This window comes from Phocoena sinus, chromosome 4, assembly GCF_008692025.1.
Source record: "Phocoena sinus isolate mPhoSin1 chromosome 4, mPhoSin1.pri, whole genome shotgun sequence".
Lineage (NCBI taxonomy): Eukaryota > Metazoa > Chordata > Mammalia > Artiodactyla > Phocoenidae > Phocoena > Phocoena sinus.
In genome coordinates, this window is record NC_045766.1 from 13,687,108 (window position 1) to 13,714,147 (window position 27,040).

The 27,040-nt window shown below is 35.4% G+C and overlaps 2 protein-coding genes across 5 annotated transcripts in view; one reads left to right on the forward strand and one right to left on the reverse strand.

Moving 5' to 3' along the window:
* ACKR4 (atypical chemokine receptor 4) overlaps positions 1 to 6,580 on the forward strand; it is a 45,420-nt gene extending 38,840 nt beyond the window's left edge. Inside the window, exons 1-2 of one of the 2 annotated variants that reach the window (XM_032629609.1) lie at positions 2,227 to 2,357; positions 4,742 to 6,282. In XM_032629609.1, the coding sequence (XP_032485500.1) occupies positions 4,751 to 5,803 (1,053 nt within the window). In that variant the 5' untranslated portion in view covers positions 2,227 to 2,357; positions 4,742 to 4,750 and the 3' untranslated portion in view covers positions 5,804 to 6,282. Of the gene's footprint in view, positions 1 to 2,226; positions 2,358 to 4,741 lie in introns of those variants that run through there. The other variant, XM_032629610.1, reaches the window with a different exon arrangement.
* ACAD11 (acyl-CoA dehydrogenase family member 11) overlaps positions 1 to 27,040 on the reverse strand; it is an 88,683-nt gene that overhangs the window by 31,101 nt on the left and 30,542 nt on the right. For all 3 annotated transcript variants that reach the window (XR_004349574.1, XM_032629600.1, XM_032629601.1), the window contains 8 exons: positions 24,400 to 24,541; positions 23,707 to 23,828; positions 21,706 to 21,812; positions 20,248 to 20,374; positions 14,309 to 14,386; positions 13,536 to 13,674; positions 9,246 to 9,353; positions 7,187 to 7,285 (listed from right to left, as the gene is read on the reverse strand). Coding sequence is in view for 2 of the 3 variants with exons in the window: in XM_032629600.1 (XP_032485491.1) it covers positions 7,187 to 7,285; positions 9,246 to 9,353; positions 13,536 to 13,674; positions 14,309 to 14,386; positions 20,248 to 20,374; positions 21,706 to 21,812; positions 23,707 to 23,828; positions 24,400 to 24,541 (922 nt within the window). In the remaining variant the exon portion in view is untranslated. The remainder of the gene's footprint in view (positions 1 to 7,186; positions 7,286 to 9,245; positions 9,354 to 13,535; positions 13,675 to 14,308; positions 14,387 to 20,247; positions 20,375 to 21,705; positions 21,813 to 23,706; positions 23,829 to 24,399; positions 24,542 to 27,040) is intronic.

Here is a 27,040-nt window from a genome sequence, read left to right on the forward strand (position 1 = left end):
TGTTCCCTGCATTGGCAGGCAGATTCTTAGCTACTGCACCACCAGGGAAGCCCTGTAATCTCTTTTTAAGAGTTTGTAATCTCGGGCTTTCCTGGTGGTGCAGTGGTTGAGAGTCCGCCTGCCGATGCAGGGTACACGGGTTCGTGTCCTGGTCCGGGAGGATCCCACGTGCCGCGGAGCGGCTGCGCCCGTGAGTGCGTGCGGAGCCTGTGAGAGGCCACAACAGTGAGAGGCCCGCGTACAGAAAAAAAAAAAAAAAGTTTGTAATCTCCCTTATCTATTTCTTTCCTCCCCCATCCCCCTCCCACCTGTTGGCAACCATCGGTTTGTTCTCTGTATCTATAACTCTGTTTCTGTTTTGTTATGTTTGTTCATTTGTTTTGTTTGTGAAGGGTATTTTAAATAGAATAATCAGGGGTTGCCTCAGTGAGAAGGTGGTGATTGGACAAAGACTGGAAAGACATGAGGGAGTGAGCGTTGCAAGTACTGAAAGGAAGCACAGTCCAGGCAGATAGAAGAGCCAGTACAAAAGCCCTAAGAAGGAATGTGCCTAGCACATTTCAAAACAGCAAGGAGGTTGCTCTGGCAGAATAAGCAAGCAAAGGGGAGGAGAAGGAAATAAGTCAGAGAGGCAATGAGGGATGGAGGGTAGGCCATTCTAAGAATTTAGTGGAAGGTTGCTTGTTTGCTTCCTCCTGCCCCCAAAATACATAAGATAAAGAAGAATAAGAGGTAAGAGAAGGCAAAAGACCAGAGAGTCTAGAGAGGGCAGGGATAAATTTAAGAGCAGTATCCCTCAGCAAGCAGCAAGAGATCAGAGCAATGATCAGCCATGGTAAGGAGAAGAGATGCCTCTTCTGGAAGAATTGTGCTAGAGTCTGCTGAGGAAGGCTGATATGCTCATCTCTTAGCAACTTTGCCCTCAGTGACTTCACATTGGTAGCTGAAATTGGCCACGGTGGGAGTGTTTACATCATGGAAAATGTCTAACACTACAAATCCAGGCATTTTTTTCTTTTTTTCAATTTGGAAGTGTTTTATTTTATTTATTTATTTTTTAAACATCTTTATTGGGGTATAATTGCTTTACAATGGTGTGTTAGTTTCTGCTGTATAACAAAGTGAATCACTAATACATATACATATATCCCCATATCTCTTCCCTCTTGGTCTCCCTCCCTCCCACCCTACCTATCCCACCCCTCTAGGTGGTCACAAAGCACTGAGCTGATCTTCCTGTGCTATGGGGCTGCTTCCTACTTGCTATCTATTTTACATTTGGTCAGGCATTTTTTTCTTGGTGAGATGGTTTAGCTGCATGCAAATAACTCTTCTCAAAGACTGGTGGATAACAAGGAGGAGAAGTTGGCTGTACCCCCAGACACATACTGTGGGAAGATGAAGGCCCCAGTGCTCTAGAGTCTCTTTTCTGTGAATCAACAGGAAAGTTAGATCAGTTGCTTTTAGAAAAAATGGCATTGGTCTGAAATAACTTCTGAAGGGGGAGACTGAGCCTAGAGAAAGTAAATAAGGGAACTGTTATGCAAATATAAGGAGAGTCAAGGCCAAGGGTTAAATCTGCATACATTTATCTTCTTTCTCTAACTTTCATTTGTTTGGAAGTAGGGGGAGGGGGAGATAGCCGGAGATAGCCTTTCCAGACAGAAGGATTTTGAAAGTTTGGAGCTGGCCATTGAAGAAGATTACAGGAAGGCACAAGAATTTAAAGTTGTGGGGAAAGTCATACTCTGGGGTCAAGGACAGATAAGGAGTACAGTGAGGCCAAGGGGAGTCTCATAGTTTAAGAAAAATACAAAATGATGTGGTATAAAGATTTTAATTCTACTATAAATGCCTAATGATTACTTAGAATTTAGTTTTTGATAATTTAGTCTTCACAAAGATAACTTTCTAGGTTACAATCATTTTTGTTTTCTTTCCTAGACAAAATAATTTTAGAGAGTATTTGTCTAGATGTTACCTACAAGTAAATACTTGTTAGCTGCCTTGAGGCGCTCTGGTGAATTCTTTTGGTTTGGCAGTCAGTACCTCAGCTGCAGGCACGTTCCTGTTCCCTTTGGCTAAGTGGAAACTTCGAAAGGTCTGTAGTTTTTGAAACGCGATTGAATTCCTTCAAGTTTGTAACCTAGGACACTTAAGAACTTGGATTTGAGTTCACAGGATGGTTATACATAAAATAACAGATCAAGTGCTCACAAGGTTAAATTTCCTGAAAGCCTTACTGGATGTAAGACAAAGGCGGGGTATAAAACGAAAATAAAAGTATGCTGAGTTAGAGAGGTCATTCTATCTTACTCTCTGCACTCAAGACTGCTCCTGTCTGCTGACAGAAACAGGTTGGTATTTTCTTTCTTCTTCCATTCAGACTTGTATATGATTTTTTTTTAAGCCCAAAGGTTTGGTATATTTATGTATGCATAAAAGTTTACATGTGCAGAAAAGGGCTATTTGAAAAGTTATACATGTTAACCTTAAAACAAAAATATGAACATAGCAAGAAGAAAATATTATTTTAATACGATTACTTGCCTATAAAACTTTGTTAATAATAGGTTTTGCTATATCATTTTTTCCTGCTTTGTTTTATTGTTAAATTTTTTTATTCTTGTGATAATTACAAAGGCATTTAAATGTGTTTCTACGTTTCTGCCAGAAGGATCACTTCTGCAAATAGTTTCCATTCCTATGCTTATTTATTCATATTTTTAGTATGATTAATTCTTTTAAAATATCTTTCCTTAATATCTTATACTGTTTGGCCATATTATACCTTATCACTGGGTTCAAGATTTGTGTGATAAAAGAGAAGGAAAGAACAAAGTTCCTACCGTATTAATAATTAACATATAAGAAAACGAAGACTAAAGTAGTCTTCCAGAGTGGAACTTTTCAAATAACTTTAAGGATAAAGGGAGACAGAAGGGCTAAGGAAAAAGCATAACAAAACTCAGCACTATAATAAAAACACTGAAAGTTATTATTATATATATTTTAAAACTTGTGAATTCTGTGCAAGCTTATCTTAATACTACAGGGTGTTAATAGCCAGTACAGTAGAATAACTTAATGAAGAGACATGAGATTCCTGGAGTATCATCCTTCCATTCTAGAGTAATAGCTTTAAACCTACTGGTAAAACCTTTAGTTTGACAAATATTTGCTGGGCACCTAGAGTGAGCCTGGCACTCTCTTCGGGTATTAATTATAAACATAAATCCAACAGGTCATAGTCTTAGGGAACTTAGAGCACAGAGGGAAAAGGTAGTCTGAGAAACATGTCTTCCATAGGATGGGGTCAGTTCTCTGAGAGATATGCAGATACAGTTATTGGATCGGGAAAGTCTTCTGGAGAGGTGACATCTAAGTTAACTGGGTAGGAACTGGCCCTTCAAGGGAAGGGCAGGAAATAGTCCATCAGATAAAAGAACAGAATAAGTAATGATGTAGACATGTGCTGCAGCATGGTGTGTGCCAGAAAATCGCTGGCAAATCAATATTGTTACTGTCTACCGTGCAGGGTGCACAGTAGAGGGATGTAGCAGGAACCATGGGTAGGACAACATTATGGAAGGAGCCTCGGGTATCATGGTAAGGAGCTTAGATTGTATCTTTCAGATGAAGGGATGTGTCTTTCAGGTGAGGAGCTAATAAGCAGCAGTGATGGATTGACATTTTAGAGAGAGATCACTCTGATGGCAGTAATAAAAATGTTTTGACAAGGAGGTGGTAAGGAGGAATAAGAACAGTAGGATGGGCTTCCCTGGTGGCGCAGTGGTTGAGAGTCCGCCTACCGATGCAGGGGACACGGGTTCGTGCCCCGGTCCGGGAAGATCCCACAGGCCGTGGAGCAGCTGGGCCCGTGAGCCATGGCTGCTGAGCCTGCGTCTGGAGCCTGTGCTCTGCAACGGGAGAGGCCACAACAGTGAGAGGCCCGCGTACCGGAAAAAAAAAAAAAGAACAGTAGGATGCCACTTGGGAAGATATTGTAATAGGCCAGGTAATAATGATGGTTGAATTGTGTGGATGTGTCAAGGAGCACAGATTAAAAGGAAGAGACAGATTTGAGACCTATTTGGGAGGTAAAATCAGAATTTAGGGGCTGACTGGAAATCAGGGATGAAGATAAGAGATAAATCAAGAATGGTACAGGCTGAAGGCTTAGGTGACTAGTGGAACAACAGTGCTACCAAATAGTAGTTTACAATCAGCATGTAGTGACAGGTTTTGGAGGGAAGCTAACTACAGGAGACTTTGTTTTATAAAAGCCAACCAGTAAAATTAAGTAAAATGCTGAGATAATATATTTAACTTATTTTAAAATAAATCCATAAATATAATATTTATTTTAAATAACTAAAATTATTTTAATTTAAAAATTTAATTTATTGTCAATATACTGTGTAAGAATCACAAAGTTGTATATATAAAAGTTACAGGGTTTAATGATTAATAAAATTCCCCAGGGTATTATTTTTATCTTCCCTCTGTAAATCCCAGCTCCTGTACACAAACTTGTAAAAACAAGGGATGAAAAACTACTCTTGGGGATATATTCCAATGTGGCTTCCTTTAAAGAGTTTCAAAGAGTGGCAGATTCAGGCTCACATATGTTATGGCAACAATCTATTCTCTAATAAAAGAATAAAACATATGCTAGATCAAAAGCGTTTCCACTTAAGAAATATTAAAATAAATATCCTGTATTCTTTTTGCCATTTAGATTGGAGCCATGGCGCTGGAACACAACCAGTCAACAGATTACTATTATGAGGAAAATGAAATGAATGACACTCATGACTATAGTCAGTATGAAGTGATCTGTATAAAAGAAGAGGTCAGAAAATTTGCAAAAGTTTTCCTGCCTGCCTTCTTCACAATAGCTTTCATCATTGGACTTGCAGGCAATTCTATAATAGTGGCGATTTATGCCCATTACAAAAAGAGGCGAACCAAAACAGATGTGTACATCCTGAATTTGGCAGTGGCAGATTTACTCCTTCTATTCACTCTGCCTTTTTGGGCAGTTAATGCAGTTCATGGGTGGGTTTTAGGGAAAATCATGTGCAAAGTCACTTCAGCCTTGTACTCGGTCAACTTTGTCTCTGGAATGCAGTTTCTGGCTTGTATCAGCATAGACAGATATTGGGCAGTAACTAAAGCCCCCAGTCAATCGGGAGTGCAAAAACAATGCTGGCTCATCTGTTTCTGTGTCTGGATGGCTGCCATCTTGCTGAGTATACCTCAGCTGGTTTTTTATACAGTAAATCACAAGGCTAGGTGCATTCCCATCTTTCCATACCACCTAGGAACATCAATGAAAGCATCAATTCAAATGCTGGAAATCTGCGTTGGATTTGTAATACCCTTTCTTATTATGGCAGTGTGCTACTTCATCACGGCAAAGACGCTCATCAAGATGCCAAACATTACAAAATCTCGGCCCCTCAAAATTCTGCTCACAGTGGTCATAGTTTTCCTTGTCACTCAGCTGCCTTATAACATTGTCAAGTTCTGCCAAGCCATAGATATCATCTACTCCCTGATCACCAACTGCGACATGAGCAAACGTATGGATGTTGCCATCCAAATCACAGAGAGCATTGCACTCTTTCACAGCTGCCTCAACCCGGTCCTGTATGTTTTTATGGGAAACTCTTTTAAAATCTACATCATGAAAGTTGCCAAGAAATATGGGTCCTGGAGAAGACAAAGACAAAATGTGGAGGAGATTCCTTTCGATTCTGAAGATGCTACAGAGCCAACCAGTACTTTCAGCATTTAAATATAAAACTGCTCTGTCTCTTGCTTTGATACACATGAATGAGGTTTCTCCCTCAGACCAAACATCTGCATTTCGCTGAAATTCAAATCTCAAACACTGTGGTGGCAACTTATAACAAAGAAGAGGTTAGGGTGGGGAAGGGGAGTGGGGTAGAAGCCAAGAAAAAGAGGAAACAAAAAATAAATGCATAAAACATGGAAATTAAAATTAACAATATAGGAAAATAGTAGTAACAGTCATACATAAGAAAAACACTATAAGTTAGGTCATCTAAAACAGATTATTAAAGAAATTTAAATTAAGGGGCATTTATAATTATTTTAAATTATCTAAATTTTAATATAAAAACAATTTCCCTGCATAATTTTAGTACTTGAATAACTATGCAGCAAAATTCAATGTCTTTTTCTTTTTTCTTAATTTGTAAAAGATTTCACAAAACTCCAGAAAGAATAACAATTGGCAATCAAAAAAAAAAAGCAAAAACAAAACCATAAAAAGCTTTTCTGGCTACTGTAATATATTACTGGTAAGTTTCTAAACATGTAATTTGCTTTTATGATGTCAACTTTCTTTAGTAATAAGCTGGTTATCCTGTTAGATTTATCATTTATACTCTAGAAGCAATCCTCAGACAATCACATTTATCTAGGTTTCAATTTTTATAACTGCCTAAAGGGCTCATCCCTTTACGTGAGTCAATTACTGAGGGTTGACTAAATAATATATTTTCCTATGTCTAAAGACTCTTTTTGTTTTTGGCAGTATGCGGGCCTCTCACTGTTGTGGCCTCTCCCATTGCGGAGCACAGGCTCCGGACGCGCAGGCTCAGCAGCCATGCTCACGGGCCCAGCCACTCCGCAGCACGTGGGATCTTCCCGGACCGGGGCACGAATTCGTGTCCCCTGCATCGGCAGGCGAACTCTCAACCACTGCACCACCAGGGAAGCCCCAAGACTCTTATTTTTCACTTAAATACTTGTATTTTTAAACAATGAAAATATGTACCACAATAAATTATTTTTAATAATATGGACTGCTTATCTCTTTAAAAACAATTATATATAAATTATTATAGTCCATGTAATATGCCCCTATTAAAATTTAATTTTGATAGAAATGACAATGGTCAAAAATAGTGTGCACTAATATAAATTTTTTCTCTCACAAACTGTAAAAAAAAAAAAAGACGTTTTCTGCTCTTAAATAAACATTGCCCAATCAAGACATTGTTTTAAAATTACTTTTCTTTTTATCAACTATTTCTAAATTTGAAAATGCTTTCAAAGACAGAATTTAAAGAACTGTGGTCATGAAATGAATAACTATGTATCTTATTATTCTAGGACAGTATCTAGCACGAAGAATCAATAGAATACTCACCAGTGCACCACCATTTCTTGCCGTTAATTACATAGCTATCTCCATCTTGCTGGATGCTACATTCAATATTTGTGGCATCACTTGAAGCTACATCGGGCTCTATAAATAAGCAAAGGCTGAATTTACAGGCAGGCAGACACCATTAGCTTACAAAAGACCCTTAGTTAAAGAAATGTGAACTCTTTGAGGACAGAGGCATCTTTGTCTTTTTCATCTTCCTACCCTTCCCCCATTCCCCGTGGTTCTCCTACAACCTACACATAGTAGGTATTCAATAAATATGCACTGGAAAAATGAATGAATAAATGAAGTATTTAGAACAACTCAAGATAGATCAACTATCTGAACTGTGTTCTTGGCATCCTCAGTGATATATGACTTGGGATACAACTCAATCTTTTCTCCAATCATCAAACGTGCATTAAAAATATCGTTCTTGGGCTTCCCTGGTGGCGCAGTGATTGAGAGTCCGCCTGCCGACGCAGGGGACGCGGGTTTGTGCCCCGGTCCGGGAAGATCTCACATGCCGCGGAGTGGCTGGGCTCGTGAGTCATGGCCGCTGAGCCTGCGCGTCCGGAGCCTGTACTCCGCAACGGGAGAGGCCACAACAGCGAGAGGCCCAAGTACAGAAAAAAAAACAAAATCGTTCTTTACTTCCCACAATGAAAATCTGTACTACATATTTGCAAACCAGATTTCCCCACCATAGGTTTAGTATCTTAAACAACTTCTTTTTTTTCAAATTAATTTTTATTGGAGTGTAGTTGATTTACAATGTCATGTTAGTTTCTGCTGTACAGAAAAATGAATCATATATCCACTTCTCAGATTCTTTTCCCATATAGGTCATTACAGAGTATTGAGTAGAGTTCCCTGTGCTATACAGTAGGTTCTCAGCAGTTATCTGTTTTATATATAGTAATGTGTATATGTTAATCCCAATCTCCCTATTTATCTCCCCACTCCCTTCCCCGCTTTCCCCCTTGGTAACCATAAATTTGTTTTTGACATCTGTGACTCTATTTCTGTAGTATCTTAAACAACTTCTAACTGCAAATTCCATCAGGAATGCTTTCACCAATCTATTTATTTTGCATTCTATAAAGCTTGCTCAACACTTAATGTCTTCAGAAAGTTTTCCATAGGACACTTTTACAAGACTGCTTTACTGCATTGCATTTTAGAACTTACAGGCTAGCTCTCAATCATAGTAATCTGCACTTGTTAATGTGCTGCTCTTTTGAATGGATCCTTAAGATATTTTATGTGTTCTCTTTCTAAAACTAGAAACCCTCTTTCTTTAGAAAAGGAGGTGTGTACTCTACTTATTTTGTAATTAATTAGAGCTTTGCAGACAATACAGCAGGTGTTCAATAAAGGCCTCTTACTGGTTTAAATGGAGATCAGTTTTGCTATTATAAATGTATGCAATGTTAGAGAAGGACAATAAAATCTGGCCAAAATCATGGCCAGATGAAATTGAGTTTAATTCTAAACTCAAATATGGAACAATGATTTTGTCCTTTGAAGAGTGCTTAATTACTGTTTCCTATGTACAAATGCACCAAAACCCATTTTTATTAACATGCTCCTAGTTTAATTACCCTACATGATTACAATTTGAGCTATATGACCAACACTGGTGAAAGTTCTATTTTTCTGGGTTTATGGCAGAGTTGAGTAGTTTTTAAGTGTCAATATAAAATTATCACAAAGATCAATATTTCATACACTAGGGTAAAAAAGATCTTAAACACCCACAGATGGCAATTTTAGATGCAAGTCAAAAGGTTATAAAACTAGGTTTACTCTGCTGCTAATGCCTAAAGCAGGCTACCAGAAAACATCATCTGGTGTCCTCCCAAAGGGGAGGACAATTTTATTCTGCACATTTAAAAATGCCCAAAATTAAAATTGGGCTCCAACAAACATGTTCACATTTCTGGTCACAGGCAAATTTGCCTGAAACATAGAGCCACGTCCCACATTTCTTCAGTTCCTCCATAATAACCGGGAAGAGTGGCTGCCCAATGGGAGAATGTGACTGAATTGTTCTTACCTGTCATACAGAAGCAAGAGGCAATGCTCCCTTGAAGAAGAGGCTCAAGCCACTGCTGCTTCTGTTTCTCACTTCCATATAGGTGAAGCACCTCCATGTTCCCTGTGTCTACACGTAATAAGGAAAAGCACTTGGTTTGCATTTAAAAATTTATCAATGTGAAATCCAAACTATATATAGATAACAGACATGAATCTTTTTAGAGCAAATATTTACTAACAAAAATATTTTGAAACATAACAGACGAGATTGGGTGCATTCAGGGTGGCATGGCCGTAGACTAAACATAATAGTAAATACAATTTACAAGGAAGGTATGCCATAAGTAGTTACAAGTACATGGCATTTGGTGCCTATTTATTCAACTTGTTCTGAATCACAGACACTTGTCTACTTCATCCCAATGAAGCATGCCTCTGAGTTTTAACTCAATTAGGACTGAGGAAAATAATTTACTGGCCTAACCTTTCCCTGCTATCTTGCAAATATACTCTGCTTGGAGTGACTGCAATGCTCTTAGAGAACAATTAACATTACTTATTACTGAGACTCCTGTTCCTCAACCACACCCTGTGCTTTTTAACTTCCACATGTTTGCTTGGGCCAGGCCTTCTCTCTGGTGAAATTCTACCTGTCACTCCTAAGTAAACTTCTGCTTCTGAGCCATCTCCATTGTGAAGACTCTCCAGCTACCCAATCAGAAATATCTCCTTCCTTTGACCTCACATAGTAATTATTGTCTTTTTACCGCTAACACTGCTCTTACTTTTGTGATCCCATACCACCTAGAAAAGTACTAGGTAATATCTCAAGGATGCTAAACACGGAATCCCTGCCCTGGATAGAAAATGACAATAGATAACTTCAAAGACCCTCTCCAGCCCTCAGAGGGCATTGTGCAATACATGATACACTGCAGTATCACTCTCAGGTGAAAAAGAATGCTTCATGTCTGCTGTGGAGCAAAATGCTCTAGATGCCTTTCTCTGATTTTCATTCCCATCAAATTTCTAAAAATACTCTCTAAAACCTTTCTCTTGAATGCTGATTACTTATAAGATTTTGATGAAGAATTTTTCAATATCGTCTCTTACAATGATATTAAGGACAGCTATTGAAATGCCTACGAAAATTGAGCTAAGTCTCTCAAAACATGTTTGTACTCTGTTCAGGCACTCCTAACAGGGCCCAAGTTATATTAAAATGCACACAATTCCTAGTAGATTAACACAAGCTTAAAATTCTTTTCAACTGAGGGAGAAAATGAGTCTTGAATTATAATTAATGAAGTTCATTGTTTTCTTTGCTTGTTTTAAATCCAGTGTTTCTTGTAGTTCGAATGAGGTAAATATTGAATAAAAACTTTCCAAAAATTAGTTTATTCTGAGAATCTGACAAACCAAAGTTATCATTTATAGGTTCGTTAAAAAAAAAAAAAGCCTAGATAAATTACTTGTACAAAAAGAAAAAATTTCCCCCAAATTAGCCTAAAGGCTTCCAAATTTTCTAGTAACAGCTTTAGAATTAAAATGACTATTTTCAACATTCCAATATACAATATTGTATGACTTATTGATGGGCAAAAAAACCAAACCAAAACAAAAGGCAAATCAGAAGACTACATATGTGTCCCATAATATTTTATAACTATTTGGGAAATAATTTGGGTATCTTGAGTAGAAATTCATCTCATATACACTTAAGAAAACTCTTAAGTATTTAATCAACATCAATCATATTCCCTTCTTTATCTGCTTTGTATAAAGCAAAACACAGTGCTCTAAAACACAATAGCCCAAAGGCCTTCATGAATATATCTCCACTACAAAGAGAAAATGCCTAGTTTTCTACCTATGGTTTTATACATCTTGTTTGCTGAGGACAGTTGCTTATCATACTTTGGTGAAAGAAAATGTATTTCCCTTGCCAATTTTAAAATTTCAGCAGTTTGGTGGTATCATATTATAACCGATAGACTAATGAAATTTTAATACTAGAAAAAAGTCTATGACCATGTAGTGACAAGTTCATAGGTCAAATGGAAAAATAGCGGCAGAGCTGCATCTGCAATGGATGCCTTCTATAGCATTATTTTTCATATTATGACCCATTAGTGTGTCATAAAATTAATTCAGTGGAATATGACTAGCATTCTCTGAGAAATGAAAATAGATCAAAATAGAATACATTAGACTAGACTCAGTGGAAAATATATGAATTCATGTAGTAAGGGAAACTTGTTTCATGAAGCCTTTTTTCAGTAATATATGTCTCTCCCCTCATTTCCATAAATCAATCCATGAACACACACATACAGCTTCATACACTACATATTGGGTCACAATATAAAATATATCTTACTATGATTGGCAATAAAAAAAGTTTTAAGCAAAAGACTACCAGTTCTCTTTCCACAAAATTATGTTACCTATGTAACATGATATAATAGCTACACATAAGGAGATAAAATCTTTAGAAACTCTGTGAATAGATTTATTTACTTTTACAGTAGCCTCATTATTGGATTAAAATGTAGTCATCAGTAAATAGACAAATCAGTGTTTTGAAGAGAGAAAACCATATCTGGGACAAGTTCAACCATTATCAGAGGTTTATGGATTATCTTAATAATTCCCGAGAAATGAGAGTCAAAGTCCAGTGTGGAAACATTTCGAGAAGCAACTAGATTGTGTTTTCTCTGACATCCAACATACCTCTTTTGGGCACTTCCCCGCTTCACTAACTCTTTTTGGGAGGCTTCAGTACCAGGGCCATACAATAAGCACAAAAGGCAAAACTGAGGCCTAACTTGTGCAGGGACACTATAGAATATTATACAATTATCCTTCTACTACAAATCAAATGCCAGTCCTTGACTGGAAGCATCAAAAATAACCACAGTAACTTTGGGGAAAAAAGACAAAAGACATATCAAGGGTCTACCCTAGACCTACTGAGTCAGAATCTCCAGGGATGAAGCCTCTGAATCCGGATTTTTTCAAAGCTTTTTAGGGGGTTCCTTCTGCAAATTGGGTTTGAAAACACCTTCTAAAGACTACATTCCTGGCTTATTCCTTCCATATTACGTTTTTAAAGAAAAGTTGGCCTCCTTCCCTCATCCTTCCAATTTTTCATGCCAAAGTCCTTGAAGGCATCCTTGACTCCCCCATTAATACCTCATAACCATTCAGGAAATCCTCTTGGCTCTGCCCTCAAAATATATTTAGAATCTTTCCACTTCTCACTCCACTGCTACTCCCTTGAACAAATCCCCATCATCTCTCACCAAGACCATCACAAGACTCCCTGCTTACTTCCTTCTCTCCTTTTGTTAATTCTCAACATAGCAGCCAAAGGGATCCTTTTAAAACTGAAGTGACATCTTGTCACTCCTCTGCTCAAATCCCCATTTCACTGAAAGTATAAGCACTCACCTGCTCTATAAGTCCCAACATACAAGGCCCTTTCCTCTCTGATATCTTTTGCTATTCTTTCCCAGCCACACTGACCTCCTTGGCTATTCTTGAAATACACCAGTCACACTCTTGCTTTAGGGCCTTTGAATTTTATGTTCTCTATGCTATGAAAACTCTTCCCCCAGATCTCAGCATGATTAACTCTCTCACCTTCTTTAAGTCTTTACTGAATGTCATTTTCTTAATAAGGCCTATTCTGAGCCTTCCATCTTAAATTGTTATACACATTACCTGTCCCTCAGCACTCCAGAGCTCCCCTACCTTGCCGTTTTTTTTTTCCCCAAAGCACTTTTCATCTTCAAACTTACTTATATAATTACTTATTTAATCTAGCTATTGTTTATTTTTGTCTCTCTTAGAATGCCAGCTCCATGAGGCAGGAATCTTTGTGTATTTTATTTCATGATAGTTGCTAAAATAGTGCTTGGCATATAGTAGGCAACTGATAAATAATTGGTGAGTAAATGGAGAGATAGTGAGGCTAACCAAAAGATTTAAAACTCTATCCATTCTAATTAACCATAGATATGTTTAATACTGTTAGAAAACTGGAAACCTTATATGGCCAATCCCTTTGGTGGTGACTTCTATTCACTAATACTCTTAATGTAATGATGTTTAATAAAAGAATAATCCAATGAGAACTTTAGGCCCATTTTTAAAAATATTTAAATAAAAGTAACTGAAAGTAAAATTATAGACAAATTTATAAATCAATGACTGTGTAGAAAAACTTCCTTGTCATAAAATAGAGAAATTTTAAACACTGCTCAAAATATCTGAGAAAAATTCTGTTTTTAAATAATGTAGTAACCTGGTGCTTGGCAGTTAAAGACATCTGGAGCAAAAAAGCATTTTCCTGTTTCTTCAGCAATCAAGGCATAGTCTACTTGACTGAGACCGCTTACAGCTGGCAAAAACAAGTTCCAGAGGCCTTCTGCTTTGGCCATTTCCTGTCAAGGTGATGAATATGCCAGACTTATCATAATTTATCATGACCTAAAATTATTTATTTTTAAAAGGTACTGCTATTTATGCCTTTTGAAGTTATGAAATTATTTATTTCATTGTATTCTACAGTGCAAGCAGTTATTAATTCATTATAAATCAACAATTTCTTAACAGTTAAGCTTCCTTAGATTTGGCTGAAAAACTAAATTTGCTTACTTGAGTACTTCTTATTGAATCACAGCGATTATAAAATCTCCTACATCCGAGCGTAATTATGCCAAATATACTATTTGTCCATTTCAATTTCTAACATGTGTTAAAATCTGAAAACATGAAATTGAATTAAGCCCATGTGGGAAAAATACCCTGCCTCAACTTCAGTCTCAAGTGAGTAGTGCTGATTGTATTTTTAATTTGAACAGATGTTAAGAGGCTGTCTTCATCACATACCATACACAACACACTATGTAACCTAATTTGTATATTACAGATTCTATTTTTAACTTTCTTTTAAAAAAGTTATAAATGATATAATTATCCTCTACATATATAACAACAGAAGCAACAACAAACTAAGGTCTCAAAAAATGCCTGTATATAAATTCTCTACTTTTAAGGTTCTCTTATTTTTCTTACCTTGAGTTTATCAATCACTAAAGGTTTTTTCCACTTGTCTACTGAATTTTCATTTTGAACATAGAACTCAATTACCTCCTTAAAGTATAAAAGGAAAACAGTTCATTAGTTAAAGTTAGAAAAGTAAATAATGCCATAAACTGCTAATATCCAAAGTAAACATGTTTAGGTGAAGAAGCTTTTTCAGCTGCTACTGAATCAGTAAAATTTCTTTCTAAGACCAGACACAGAAGTATAAAAAATTCTAGATGTTTGCTCCTCACAAAATTATGCTGCCTCTATATTAGAGGATTAACTTTCAAAATCCTATACCAAGATTTGAGTGTTCCATTTTCAGCAATGTGGCATACTAGATGGTCATAGAATCCCTTCCCAGGATAATACAACTAAAAATGCTGGGTAAAATATTAAAAATAATTTAAAAAATACATGTAGTAATAATACATAGCTATGCTGGAAAGAAAATAAGGAAATTCCTCAGAGGCCAGGAATACAAAAGCCTGACTCTTCAGGTGTGAGTGAGCACTGGAACCAACTTTGTCTGGGGGATGTAGGCTGATCTATGTTCGCCTGGGCCCTAGTTTGCAGTGGGCCACATAGGCAGGGGTCAGGAGGTGAAACCAAATGCCCCACACAAGGCAAGAGGGAGGATCAGAGCTCACCACTTCCCTCCACCAAAGCCAGGATGCCTGATCAGCAAAACCTAACTGGAAAAAAATAGAAAACAAAACGAAAAACCCACCCCTCAGTGGTAGACCAAGGGAATAAAGGCCATTCACAGGACGGAAGAGAAAAAAGAAACATTTCTAACCTGAGCCTGTCTTCACCGAAGTTTGAGATCTTAATTCACAGACCTATGGGGCCCTAAAATTTTGAGTCAAAAATTAAGTTTACAGTGTTCCTGGTGACAATGCTTGAAAGCACCTGGCAGAAGCAAAAGCAAATTCACTCTGGAGGAAAAGAGCTTTTATAAAAAGTCTTAACTAATCCCTGCAGATAAAATTCCATTCCAAAGAACATGAGTTCAGAATGAAAAAATACTAAACACTCAAGGTAACAAGCCACCATTAGCAAGAATTAACAAAAACAATAGTTCAACAAAACAGAATCACACCTGCAAAGGCCACAGATAGAATAATGATCAAACACAGAATATAAAGTATTTGTGTCCAGTAGATTTCAAAAATAAAGGAAGGAATTAAAAGGATGACAAAGGACTATCAAACTTGGCCAGACAAATTTGAAAAAGAACCGAATGCAACTTGAAGCAAAGTAAAACCATAGTAATTAAACTTAAAAATTCAATGGCAGTGGTTCTCAAACTTTGGTGGCATCAGAATCACTTGGTAAAACACAAAAGCCCAGGCCCTATCCTACTTCAGTGAGTCTACTTTTGTATTCCTATTTCTGTAATCTTAACTAGCTCTCTAGGCAATTCTGACACAATCCAAATAACGAGACCCACTGCTCTATGCAAGGTTGAAAAGTAGATTAGATACAGCCAAAAAATAATAATAATAAATTGAAAGAAGGATCTGAAGAAATTATTCCTTTCTTGAATGAAGCACAGAAATTCAATAGAAGGAAAATATGAGTGGTGAAAAGATATGATGACACAGAGAGAACCATTACTTCCCTTTTCTCAGGCAAAAAAAGGAAAATAAAAGGAAAAAAAAAAGGTAAATTTTAATAGCAGATTCTCATTAAAGGAGTTTGATCCAAGAAGAAACATCTGAGTTGTAACAAGGAATAGTAAATAAGGTGGTAAATACATGGGTAAATAGATATTTAAAAACTAGCCACATAATAACAATAATCTCTAATTTGTGCAACTAAATCAAGATGAATGAAAATATTGGACTATAAGGGCCTTCTCCAATATTTTGCTATTAAAGCATCTGTGTACTTATTTTCTACACATAGACTAGTAGAATTACTGAATTAAAGGCTATGAACATTGGCCAAAACTCCAAATTACAACATTATTTTCTAAAATTGTTCCACCAATTTACAGTCATATAAGTAATATGTTAAAATGTTCCTTTTATTGAAGCATGGCTAGTCTAGAATACAGTTATATTTTTTCTATTAAAAAAATTTTTTATTGAATATATAAACTATATATTTTTTAAATATATAAACTAAAATGATATGGATGATGTAGTACATTTGTAGATTTCTTTTTTTTCTTTTTTTACATGTTTATTGGAGTATAATTGCTTTACAATGGTGTGTTAGTTTCTGCTTTATAGAATACAGTTATATTTAGTTAAAACTTCAAGAAGACAAAGGATGGCTCTTTCACAGGCACCAGGATGAATAGCACTTGTCATTCTGTCAGGAAGTCAGTTAAGTTGGAAGATTTCCTGTTTAGGGTTGTTTATTATTTCCATCCCTCACATTACTATGGAAACAGTCAATGCAATTGTGTTTGATAAGATATATGTTATGTAATACATGTACAAATTCCCCATCTGTGACTACCTCTCTATGACACTACAGTTCTGAGAAATTAAATTATGCCATTTATATAATTATTTAAAAATTTGTATTATTTAATACTTCCTGTTCTAAAGTCTATTGATTTGGAGATTTGCAAAATCTATTTGTGGTATGGTAGGAGTCAGAATTAAAATAAAATATCTCATTACAAAGAAGCTTTCTTTAATTCTTTAAGTATGAACAAGAGTTTACTGATGAAAAAAGAAAGCAGAAAATATGCTTTGTGCCTGATCAATTCTCCCCAAATATCACCTTTAACATCTAACTTTCTCATTCACTGATTGAGATACTGCTTTGTATTATGTTGGTTCAGAATCTTAAATCTGAGCCTACAAATAATTTTGCAATATAATATGTTTTTTACTTTAAACTTAAGTCAGTTAGAAAAAAAGAAGCAACAGTTCCTCCCTAGTAATATTATTAAACTCAGTAGGAAAATATGACTAATGTTATCATTATGTTAAAAGTGTGTTCTCAGATATGTCATGTTGCTAGTTCCTGTTTTACATGCTATTTTATTAGGGCTCCTCATCCATTTTAAATAGCAAGAATTGCCCTTTTTTTAAAATTTCTTTCTTTCTTCCAGTTTTATTAAGATATAATTGACATATAGCACTGTATATGTTTAAGGTATAGGGCATAATAATTTGACTTACATACATAATGAAATGATTATCACAATAAGTTTAGTGAACATACATCATCTCATATAGATACAAAATTAAAGAAATAGAAAAAATATTTTTCTTGTGATGAGAACTCATATTTCATATATAACATACAGCAGTGTAAATTATATTTATCATGTTGTATATTACATCCCTAGTATAACTGAAAGTTAAAGGTAATTTTGACTACCTTCAACCAATTTCCCCTCCTCCCCTGAGGAAGAATTGCCTTTTAACATTTAAATGGATGATGGTTCTGATGTTCTTACTTTATGATATCCAAGGAGTTTCAAAAGGTCATTAGAATAGCATAAACGGACCTTATTTTTTCCCATTATAGAAAATTGGAAAAATACATAAAGTATTAAGAAAAAGTCATCAAGAGTCTTACTAGCTAAAGATATGTACTATCAAGAACCGTACACTAACATGTACGGTTAGTGTATTATATGATACAATCTTATTTTCTAGATATGACTGTTTTAGTTTTTATATATGTAGTTATAATCATATTGGATAGAATTTTATAGGCTTTCCCCCCTTCTATTTTGAAAAAGCTAATTACTTTTCAAGTGCATATGTTCATAAACAGGGATTAGTACAGTCCAGAGTCATTCTACAGGATAAAATGTTTTTATGGATGTTAGTACAAGTTTTTAAAGAAAGAAAAAGTCACATTATTAGATGTAGATATATTCCAGATTTGAAAGATCTGCAGACACAAAATGATTATGGCTTTCCTTGCCACACAAAATGTTGATAATCTCTCCTTTAAAACTAGAGTCTTTTTTTTAATCATAAAGCATTTTCCTTTATTACAAATTCTTTGTAAATATTTTAGTAGCTGCATGATATGAGGTTCAGCAGATGTATCACAATCCAATTTGTAACACCTCTTCCGTGCTACATGCTTCCCTGGATCGCTCATTTACATTTATGAATGAAAGAACATGGGTTTCCTCTCCCAATTTGAGTCTCCTTTGAATAAATCAGGAAGGCTGATAGGAAAGCTGGGGTCTACACCAAACCCACCACTGGAAAAAAAAAATGGACGGGTCTTCCCTGGTGGCGCAGTGGTTGAGAGTCTGCCTGCCGATGCAGGCGACGCGGGTTCGTGCCCTGGTCCGGGAAGATCCCACATGCCGCGGAGTGGCTGGGCCCGTGAGCCATGGCCGCTGAGCCCGCGCATCCGGAGCCTGTGCTCCGCAATGGGAGAGGCCACAACAGTGAGAGGCCCGCGTACAGCAAAAAAAAAAAAAGAAAAAAAAATGGAGATAAACTGTCATTTGAAACCCTGGCTTCTTTGAAACACATCATATGCTTTTTTAGAGTACTCTGGCAGCCTTTTTCCTGGGGCAAACACCATTGCTACCCAGGAGTGTTAGAAACCAACTCAAGCAGCCCACCTATTACAGGTTAATTCTTAAATCAAACATCTTGATCTCTCTTCCTCTTCTCATTCTTGCTCTCCACAACAGGCAATCATAGGGGACTCCATTGTAAAAAAAAAAAAAAGTTACCACCTGAGTTATAGTCCTCTCTTACTTAGAAATTCTTCTGAGATGTGTTAAGGTTTTTTCTTTGGTATGATCCACTCTGCTTCCCAAATCCTTTTCCATTCTCTTTTCAAAACCTTTAGTCCTGTGATGTGTACTTTTGTTTTTGTGCTTTTACCAATTCCATTTTTTAAAAAATTTCTTTATAAAAAAAAAAAAAATTTTCTTTATTGTTAATTCAAGAGGATTTTATTTGTGTGAGGGGAGGTAAATGCTGATTTCAGTCTGCCATCTTGAACTCAAAGTGCTGCATTTTCTTTTTAACACCCAAACGTTCAGAATTTTATTTTTAAAAAATATTTTAATTTTATACTGGAGATAGTTGATTTACAATGTTGTGTCAGTTTCAGGTGTGCAGCAAAGTGATTCAGTTATACATATATATATATATATTCTTTTTCAGATTCCTTTCCCATATTGGTTATTACAGAGTACTGAGTAGAGTTCCATGTGCTGTACAGTAGGTCCTTGTTGATTATTTATTTTATATATAGTATATTTTATATATATAAATTTTTATAATAATTTTTATCTTTTCTTCACAGCATTTATCATCTTACTTAATGTCTTTCTTTCATGCTAAAGTATAAGCTCTGTAGAAGCATAAGCCCTGTCTTCTTATTCTTCCTTTTACCTTTGATGGCCTAACCCATTATTAGGTACCTAATAATTATTTGTTAACTGAATGAATGAATGTGTCACATAACTTGTCTACTCTCAGTGAATTTACTGAAACTTAACACCTTAAAATAGTAGCTTGTGGGGGGAGTGATGGTAGTATCTGTGAACAGCTTGAAATGATATACAAAATTTTCTGGGTATGCCTCTCTTGTTTATCCTACAGTTCTCAATTTTCAAAGGGGCCCATTAAAGAAAAAAAAGGTTGAAAGTCACTGCCTTAGGAAAAGACCCCCAAAGTAGCATTTTACTCTAAAATATTTAAAGATCCTAACTTTGTAAACTGCTAATTCCCTCTGACTTAATTTTAATTCCACAGATTTATCTGTGTCATTCCCTTGGCATATTTTAGAAGCTTGGAATTTCTCAGGATCAGGTTCTGCAGCAGTTCAGTGCTAAGGTGAGGAGGGGCATCTAGGTAAGGATTGACTGCAAAGAAATGATACCATGGTACTCCTAGAAGCAGAGATAACAGAAGTAATTCTTCAATAGTCTTGGAGCACAAATACATTCTGTTTGTTTATAGAATACTTACCTTTTCAGCTGGGAGGATGTGTTGTTTCATGAACTGCTTCACCCTAGTAAGAACTTCGTGGCCTGTCCTAGTCTGTACAAACAATTGTCTGGTAGTATCAGTCTGTGGAAGTGCAGTACTGAAAGTTCTTTATAAAAAAAAAGTTACAAAGATGTGCAAAACCATTATTATAGATTTCTGAATAGAATGTAATGTCTTCCCCCAGTTTCCCAAAAACATCTCTCAGAAGAAGTTTCCATATTTTGGAGTTTTTGTCTTTCATGTTATGGAAGGAATGCAGAATCACTTTATTTTGAACATTAAACTTTAGTGCTTAAAGCACTTTTTGGAGAAAACATAAGCCTGGCATGACCTCAATCAATGGGAGTTTAAAATCTTTATTGAAGCCACATATCAGAATCTCTAAACAAGAAGGCAAAGAAATAGAATACAAATTTAATAATTACTCTTAGTATATGCCTCACAAATACAACTGCTGGATATCATTATAAACAAGACCTTTAAAGATCATTATGAAAAGCAGCATCATCATTTGTCATGTTGTGGAGATTACAAATATTCGTGTATGAGACGAACTGTAAAACACAACTGTCCTAATGATATGCCATGGATACTTGTGGCTTGGGCAGAATTTCCAGGGACAGCATCATCCGTGCATTCAGTAAGTGCTATATATCACACTGTTTTTTTTTTGTTTGTTTCTTTTAAATTTTGCTTTATATTGGAGGATAGTTGATTTACAACATTTACAATGTTTCAGGTATACAGCAAAGTGATTCAGTTATACATATACATATAGCTATTCTTTTTCAGATTCTTTTCCCATATAGGTTATTACAGAGTATTGAGTAGAGTTCCCTGTGTTATATGGTAGGTCCTTATTGATTATCTATTTTATATATAGTAGTGTGTATATGTTAATCTCAACCCCCTAATTTATTTCTCCCCTCCATCACACCTGTTAGATGGCAGTGTGTTTGGAGAAAGTGTATCAGATGTCTCAAAAGTGCTCCACTAATGGAGATATGAATTTCAAAGACTCTTATGAAATGTCTGAATACAGTTTCATGCAATGTCATGGTGGAAGAGAGCAACATTTCTAAACTTAATAAATCATCTTATATAATACATAACCTTAAACAGGTATATGTAAGTAACTTAAATATTAGAAGGAAACATTTGAGAATTTTATCAATATATTAAAGGTTTATACATTCAAATTGCAAAAAAACCCACAAACCCCTTTTAATCATTAAATGGGTATTTTCTTTAAATCTGAGGTCAATTTATTTTCAAGCATAAAAGAGATTTACTAAAAAAATTTTTACCATGATTGGCAGCAGCAATTCTGGTGTTGTAAGCAATAAAAACAATCCCTATCCCCCTAAAGTTTATGACCTTCACATAGCTAATAAAGGCTCTAATTTGAGTTAGCCACAGAATCTATATTTTGCTTACCTTTTTGAGAGTTGTAATCCAGTTTCTGCCAGAGGTTGCACAATATTGGCAAACTGAAAGCTACTTTCAGATGCATTATTTCCCAGAAGATATCTACTATATACTCCCTAAAAGTAAATTAATACAAAGTGATTAAAATTCATGGAAAACTATTCTTCAACTATCCAGTCTTTCCACAGTTTCCCAGCTACGTGAATCACTAAACTTACAAGGTACTAAGATATAAATCAGACTATCAGTTCTATTAATTTACATGCAGGCATAATTATACCACTCCAAGTTAAAGAATTACACTTGTATCATTTGGTTAACATACTCTCATCATAACAGAATTATAACTGGAAATCAAACCAAACTTTAAAATGAGTTTAGCAGTTACTAAAGATACCAAATTGGCAAGTTATATCACCTCTAAAGATCATTGCTCTCCCTTCACAGTGGAGAAAAAAAAAAATCTAAAGAAACTAAAATAAAATTAAAAACTATAAAACCAAAGAGAAGGCAATGAGAGACTTCTAAGAATATTTTATCTCATTTTTTGGATCCCTAATTTAGGCGAAACTATTCTCCTTTGAACAGTGTTAGCTGAATGCTCATCTGTTTTTCTTTGTTAATTCTCCATGTTCTGTGTTTCCAACATAATATACTCTCCTGTTCCCTGTCCCAAACACAATCAACTGAATTTCATTAGTTTATTTCTTTATATAATTCTTTGTACAATAAAACACTGTAGCAGTCTTTCCGTCATTTCCAATTTCACATTTCTAGTTAGAATGGAATGTTCATGATCATCTCTAAGGCTACTAACTACATAGTTTATGACATACATATTAATTTCGATCATAAACCATGTCAAGCTTTTATCTGAAATGAAAATACATTTTAAATTCAAAGCCTATCTGTTATCTCACTTTGGAAATTGACAGATATAGAAACATACCATAAACCCTATTTTGAGAAATGCATCCAATCAACATGATTAACTAATATGATTAATATGATTCTAAACTATAGGATGAGATGTAAGACAACTATTTCCTAGACATTTCAGTTATTGGAGGACAGCATGAACTCTGAGGACAGGGAAAAATAACCATAATTTTCGTTAATCCTTCTTTTCCCATTCTTTTTTGTTTCTAAAATCTCTTATTTACTTGTTCTTCCTCTAAGCCCTAACCCTTTACCAGAGATGAAGCATCTCAATTTCTTAAAATAACTAAGACTCAAAGTATAAGGGAGCTGAGTTAGTATAATGAAGAATGCAATTGTCTAAACTGTAAATTTAAAAAACTGAACTTATGTTCAGTTTTCTCTCAAAATTTATCACATTATTAGAAAATGGAAAATGGACAATTAAGTAATTATGTGTTTGAGTGAGCTTATCCACTCACTCAAACACATAATTAAGAGGCTCTGTATGCTAGGTACTGTGCTGGCTTTGGGAAATACAATGATAATTCCTTCATCATCAGCCCTGATTAATAGGGTTTTATAATCTGAATCAGATATCATATAAGGAGTTTAACTCTTTCTTATATTGGATATTCAGGAAATAACCAATTCTCACATGCTTTTTCTCTTTTTGTTATTATGTCTTTCTCTCTCCCTTCTTCCATCTTTTTCGTTTATTATACCAAAAAGTGATACCACATTTTGCTACTCAAATTTTTCCCTTGCCAAATTCCTATTCTGTAAACTCTGGATTTATGTTTTATCCATGTCTTGTATTTGTTATTATGGAAACTAAATTGATCTAAAGATAAGAATATAAGGGAATACCCTGGTGGTCCAATGGTTATTAGGACTCTGTGCTTTCAGTGCCGGAGGCCCGGGTTCAATCCTTGGTAGGGGAACTAAGATCCCACAAGCTGAGCCATGATGTGGCCAAAAAGAGAAAAAAAAAAAAAAAAAAAAAAGGAATATAAAACCCCCAAAGACCAAAAATATTGTCAACAGTACATCAATAAGTAATGGTGAAACACATGTTAAAAAATTAATTACCTGTGCTATTCCAGCAATTTTAAAATATGAAAGGGCAAGAAAGAAATTCCAGTTAGGAAGATTAGAATTAATTCCCCTGCAGCGGCAATATATTGAAATCAGTTCTTCCATTGATGGTACCCCTATAAAAACAGTACATGCTATAAACTTTAATAAGAATGTCATGGTGAATATTTTAAAATGTCATATTGCATATAAATATAAAGCTGAACATAAAATTAATCCATATAACAAAACATTAATCTATATAACAAAACATTATAATCTATATAATTATATTATAATTAAAATATTAACTATAATCTTATAATATATTATTACTTATATTACTTATATATAGTATAAATTATATTATATAATATAAATAATGTATTATATTATTAATTATATATAATAAAATATAATATTATAATTAAAACATTATGATCCATATAATTATAATCCATATAACAAAATATGCTCTAAATGTTGATTTCCAAAAGAACATTATATACAAATGATTATATTTTGTAACAAATTACTAGAAGTGTAATGATACATTCAAAAAAATCGATAGAATAAAATGATTTAAAAACATTTTAAGAAACAAAAGCTATTTATCTAAGATTGCAATATAATCTTTTTATTAATTATGAAGCAAAATAAATATAATTTTATATTAACAGCAGTTTAGGCAACATTATGTTTTCATACCTATGTTTTCTTGCAAATGAGGACTTTGACTTAACAATGGAATGGTCCTTGGCCAAAAGTAGAACACACAGAGATGAGCCAAGTCTGACAGAGGATGACCAATGGTTGAAAGCTCCCAATCTAGTACAGCTACAACTCGAGACTGTAATTAAAAATAAAAAGGTTTTAATATATTAAATCCAAAACAACTAAAATAAGGAGATGAACGAAATAGAATCTATTGAAAATCATATTTTCCATCAAAAGCAAATGTGAGGCTGTAGTTTGCAGTTTTTACCCACAGCAGCACATTTCATTTATCAAATAGAGCCAAGTCTCCTGGTTCCATTGCTGGCCAACAGCTCTGCATTTTACTTTACACAGCCTTAACATGTCTACTAATGAACAGAGGCAAAAGCAGTTGAAAAGTTTCAACTGGGAGTAACTATAGTAAAGAAGAAATTCTAACAATTACTTATAATTTAAGAATCTATTCTCTGGTAATGAATCTTACAACATAACAAATATTACACTCTTATGACAATAGTAATTTTTTAAAGTAAGTTATTTCATGCTATAGATATAAAACTATAATTGTTATAAAAGATGCTGTTTGTTTTATGAATACAAAATCCACCATTATATAGCAACATGATAAAAGAGTTGTGTAATTTGGAACCAATAACACGGAAAGCTTTCCTCATTCTATTTTGTAACAATATGTATCAAGGGACTATATAGCTTTATGTTAAGAACACAGGACATTCAACTGCAAATACAAGGGGAAAAGGCAATTTGTAAAATAATATGCATAGTATGATCCTATTTGTTTAAATAAAAAGGGTACAAATGAATACACAAAGTTGAAAGAATATACACCAAACTGATAGCAATGGCTATGGTTACTTCAAGGGACTGAAGCAGGAGGGATGGAATATGGGAGGAGACACTCCATTGGAGGTTTCTGTACAGGAGGAGTGATATAATAGGATTTGTACTTTAAGGTCACTCTAGCTGCTATGTTTTGAATAGACTGTAGGGGAGGCAATGAGGAGGCTGTTGCAATAATCTAGAGAAGGTTATCTAAGCCAGATAAAACAGCAAAGCTCACTTAGGCAATGCAAGTTACTGGGTTTCATGCCTTTATGTAACTAACTTTGTGTGTGCTTGCACTCCCTTGCTTCTCTCATACACTTGAACACATTATTGTAGCTTTAAGGAAAAATGTGGTCTTTGGAATCACAGACCTGTATTCAAGTCCTAGCTCCACCATTTACTGGCTGTGTAATTCTGGACAAGCTAGTTAACCTTTCTGATTCTCAATTTTTTTTTTTTTTTTTTTTTTTTTTTTTTTTTTGCGGTATGCGGGCCTCTCACTGTTGTGGCCTCTCCCGTTGCGGGGCACAGGCTCTGGACGCGCAGGCCCAGCGGCCATGGCTCACGGGCCCAGCCGCTCCGCGGCATGTGGGATCCTCCCGGTCCGGGGCACGAACCCGCGTCCCCTGCATCAGCAGGCGGACTCTCAACCACTGCGCCACCAGGGAAGCCCTGATTCTCAATTTTTGCAGCCATAACATACACCTCTTGCATAGAGTGTGAAGATGAAATAAGAGCAGGTTACATGTCCATTCTGTTTACCAGTGTCTAGCTGCAAAGTACCTGACATACAGTAGGTGGCCAAAATGTATTTATTCAATGAATAAGTACAGAGCCTGGCATATAGCAGGCAATAAAAAATTTACCATTATGACTATGGGAAAAATTGATCACTGCTTCCTCTATGATTTGACTTCATAAGACTTTTTATGGTTGTGGTTATATTGAATTATAAGCTACTATATTAGCTAGATTTGTTAAATTTGCTTAAAAAAGGGATTGGACGCATTTTTCTCTATACCATTCTGTTTGTTTCTGTGCTCTTGACGTCCAAAGAAAAGAAGATGATATACTTAATTATGCTATAAATGTTTAGCTTTTTTTAATTGAAAATTTTCCCTGGAGTTAAGTTTCAAGAAATCTGAAACATTTTAAAAGTAATTACCCACAAAGCTATAAAACAATAGCCAGTGAGAAAAGCTGATGGGTCATCAAATTATCAATTAGTATAAATTAATTAGCCATGGTTTATTAGAATCCTGTCTATTCCTGTTTGTGTACAGAGCTATAAAAAGCATAGCATAACTTCTAGTGGATGAGGTGAACATTTACTAATTCATTTTGCTGCTAAAGAACTTAAAATGATTTCTGAGAGTTTTTCTGAAACCTCAGCACAACTGAAGCTTTTCATTTTGTTGATTATCTTCTACCTTGAGTTTTATTTTCTAGGTATGCTTTTTGCCGTATTGAATTTTTTTTTTAATTTATTTTTGGCTGTGTTGGGTCTTCGTTCTGCACACGGCCTTTCTCTAGTTGTGGTGAGCGGGGGCTACTCTTCATTGTGGTGCGTGGGCTTCTCATCACAGTGGCTTCTCTTGTTGTGGAGCGCGGGCTCTAGGCACACAGGCTTCAGTAGTTGTGGCGTGCGGGCTCAGTAGTTGTGGCACACGGGCCCTAGAGCACACAGGCTTTAGTAGTTGTGGTGCACAGTCTCAGTAGTTGTGGCTCACAGGCTCTAGAGCGCAGGCTCAGTAGTTGTGGTGCACGGGCTTAGTTGCTCCGCGGC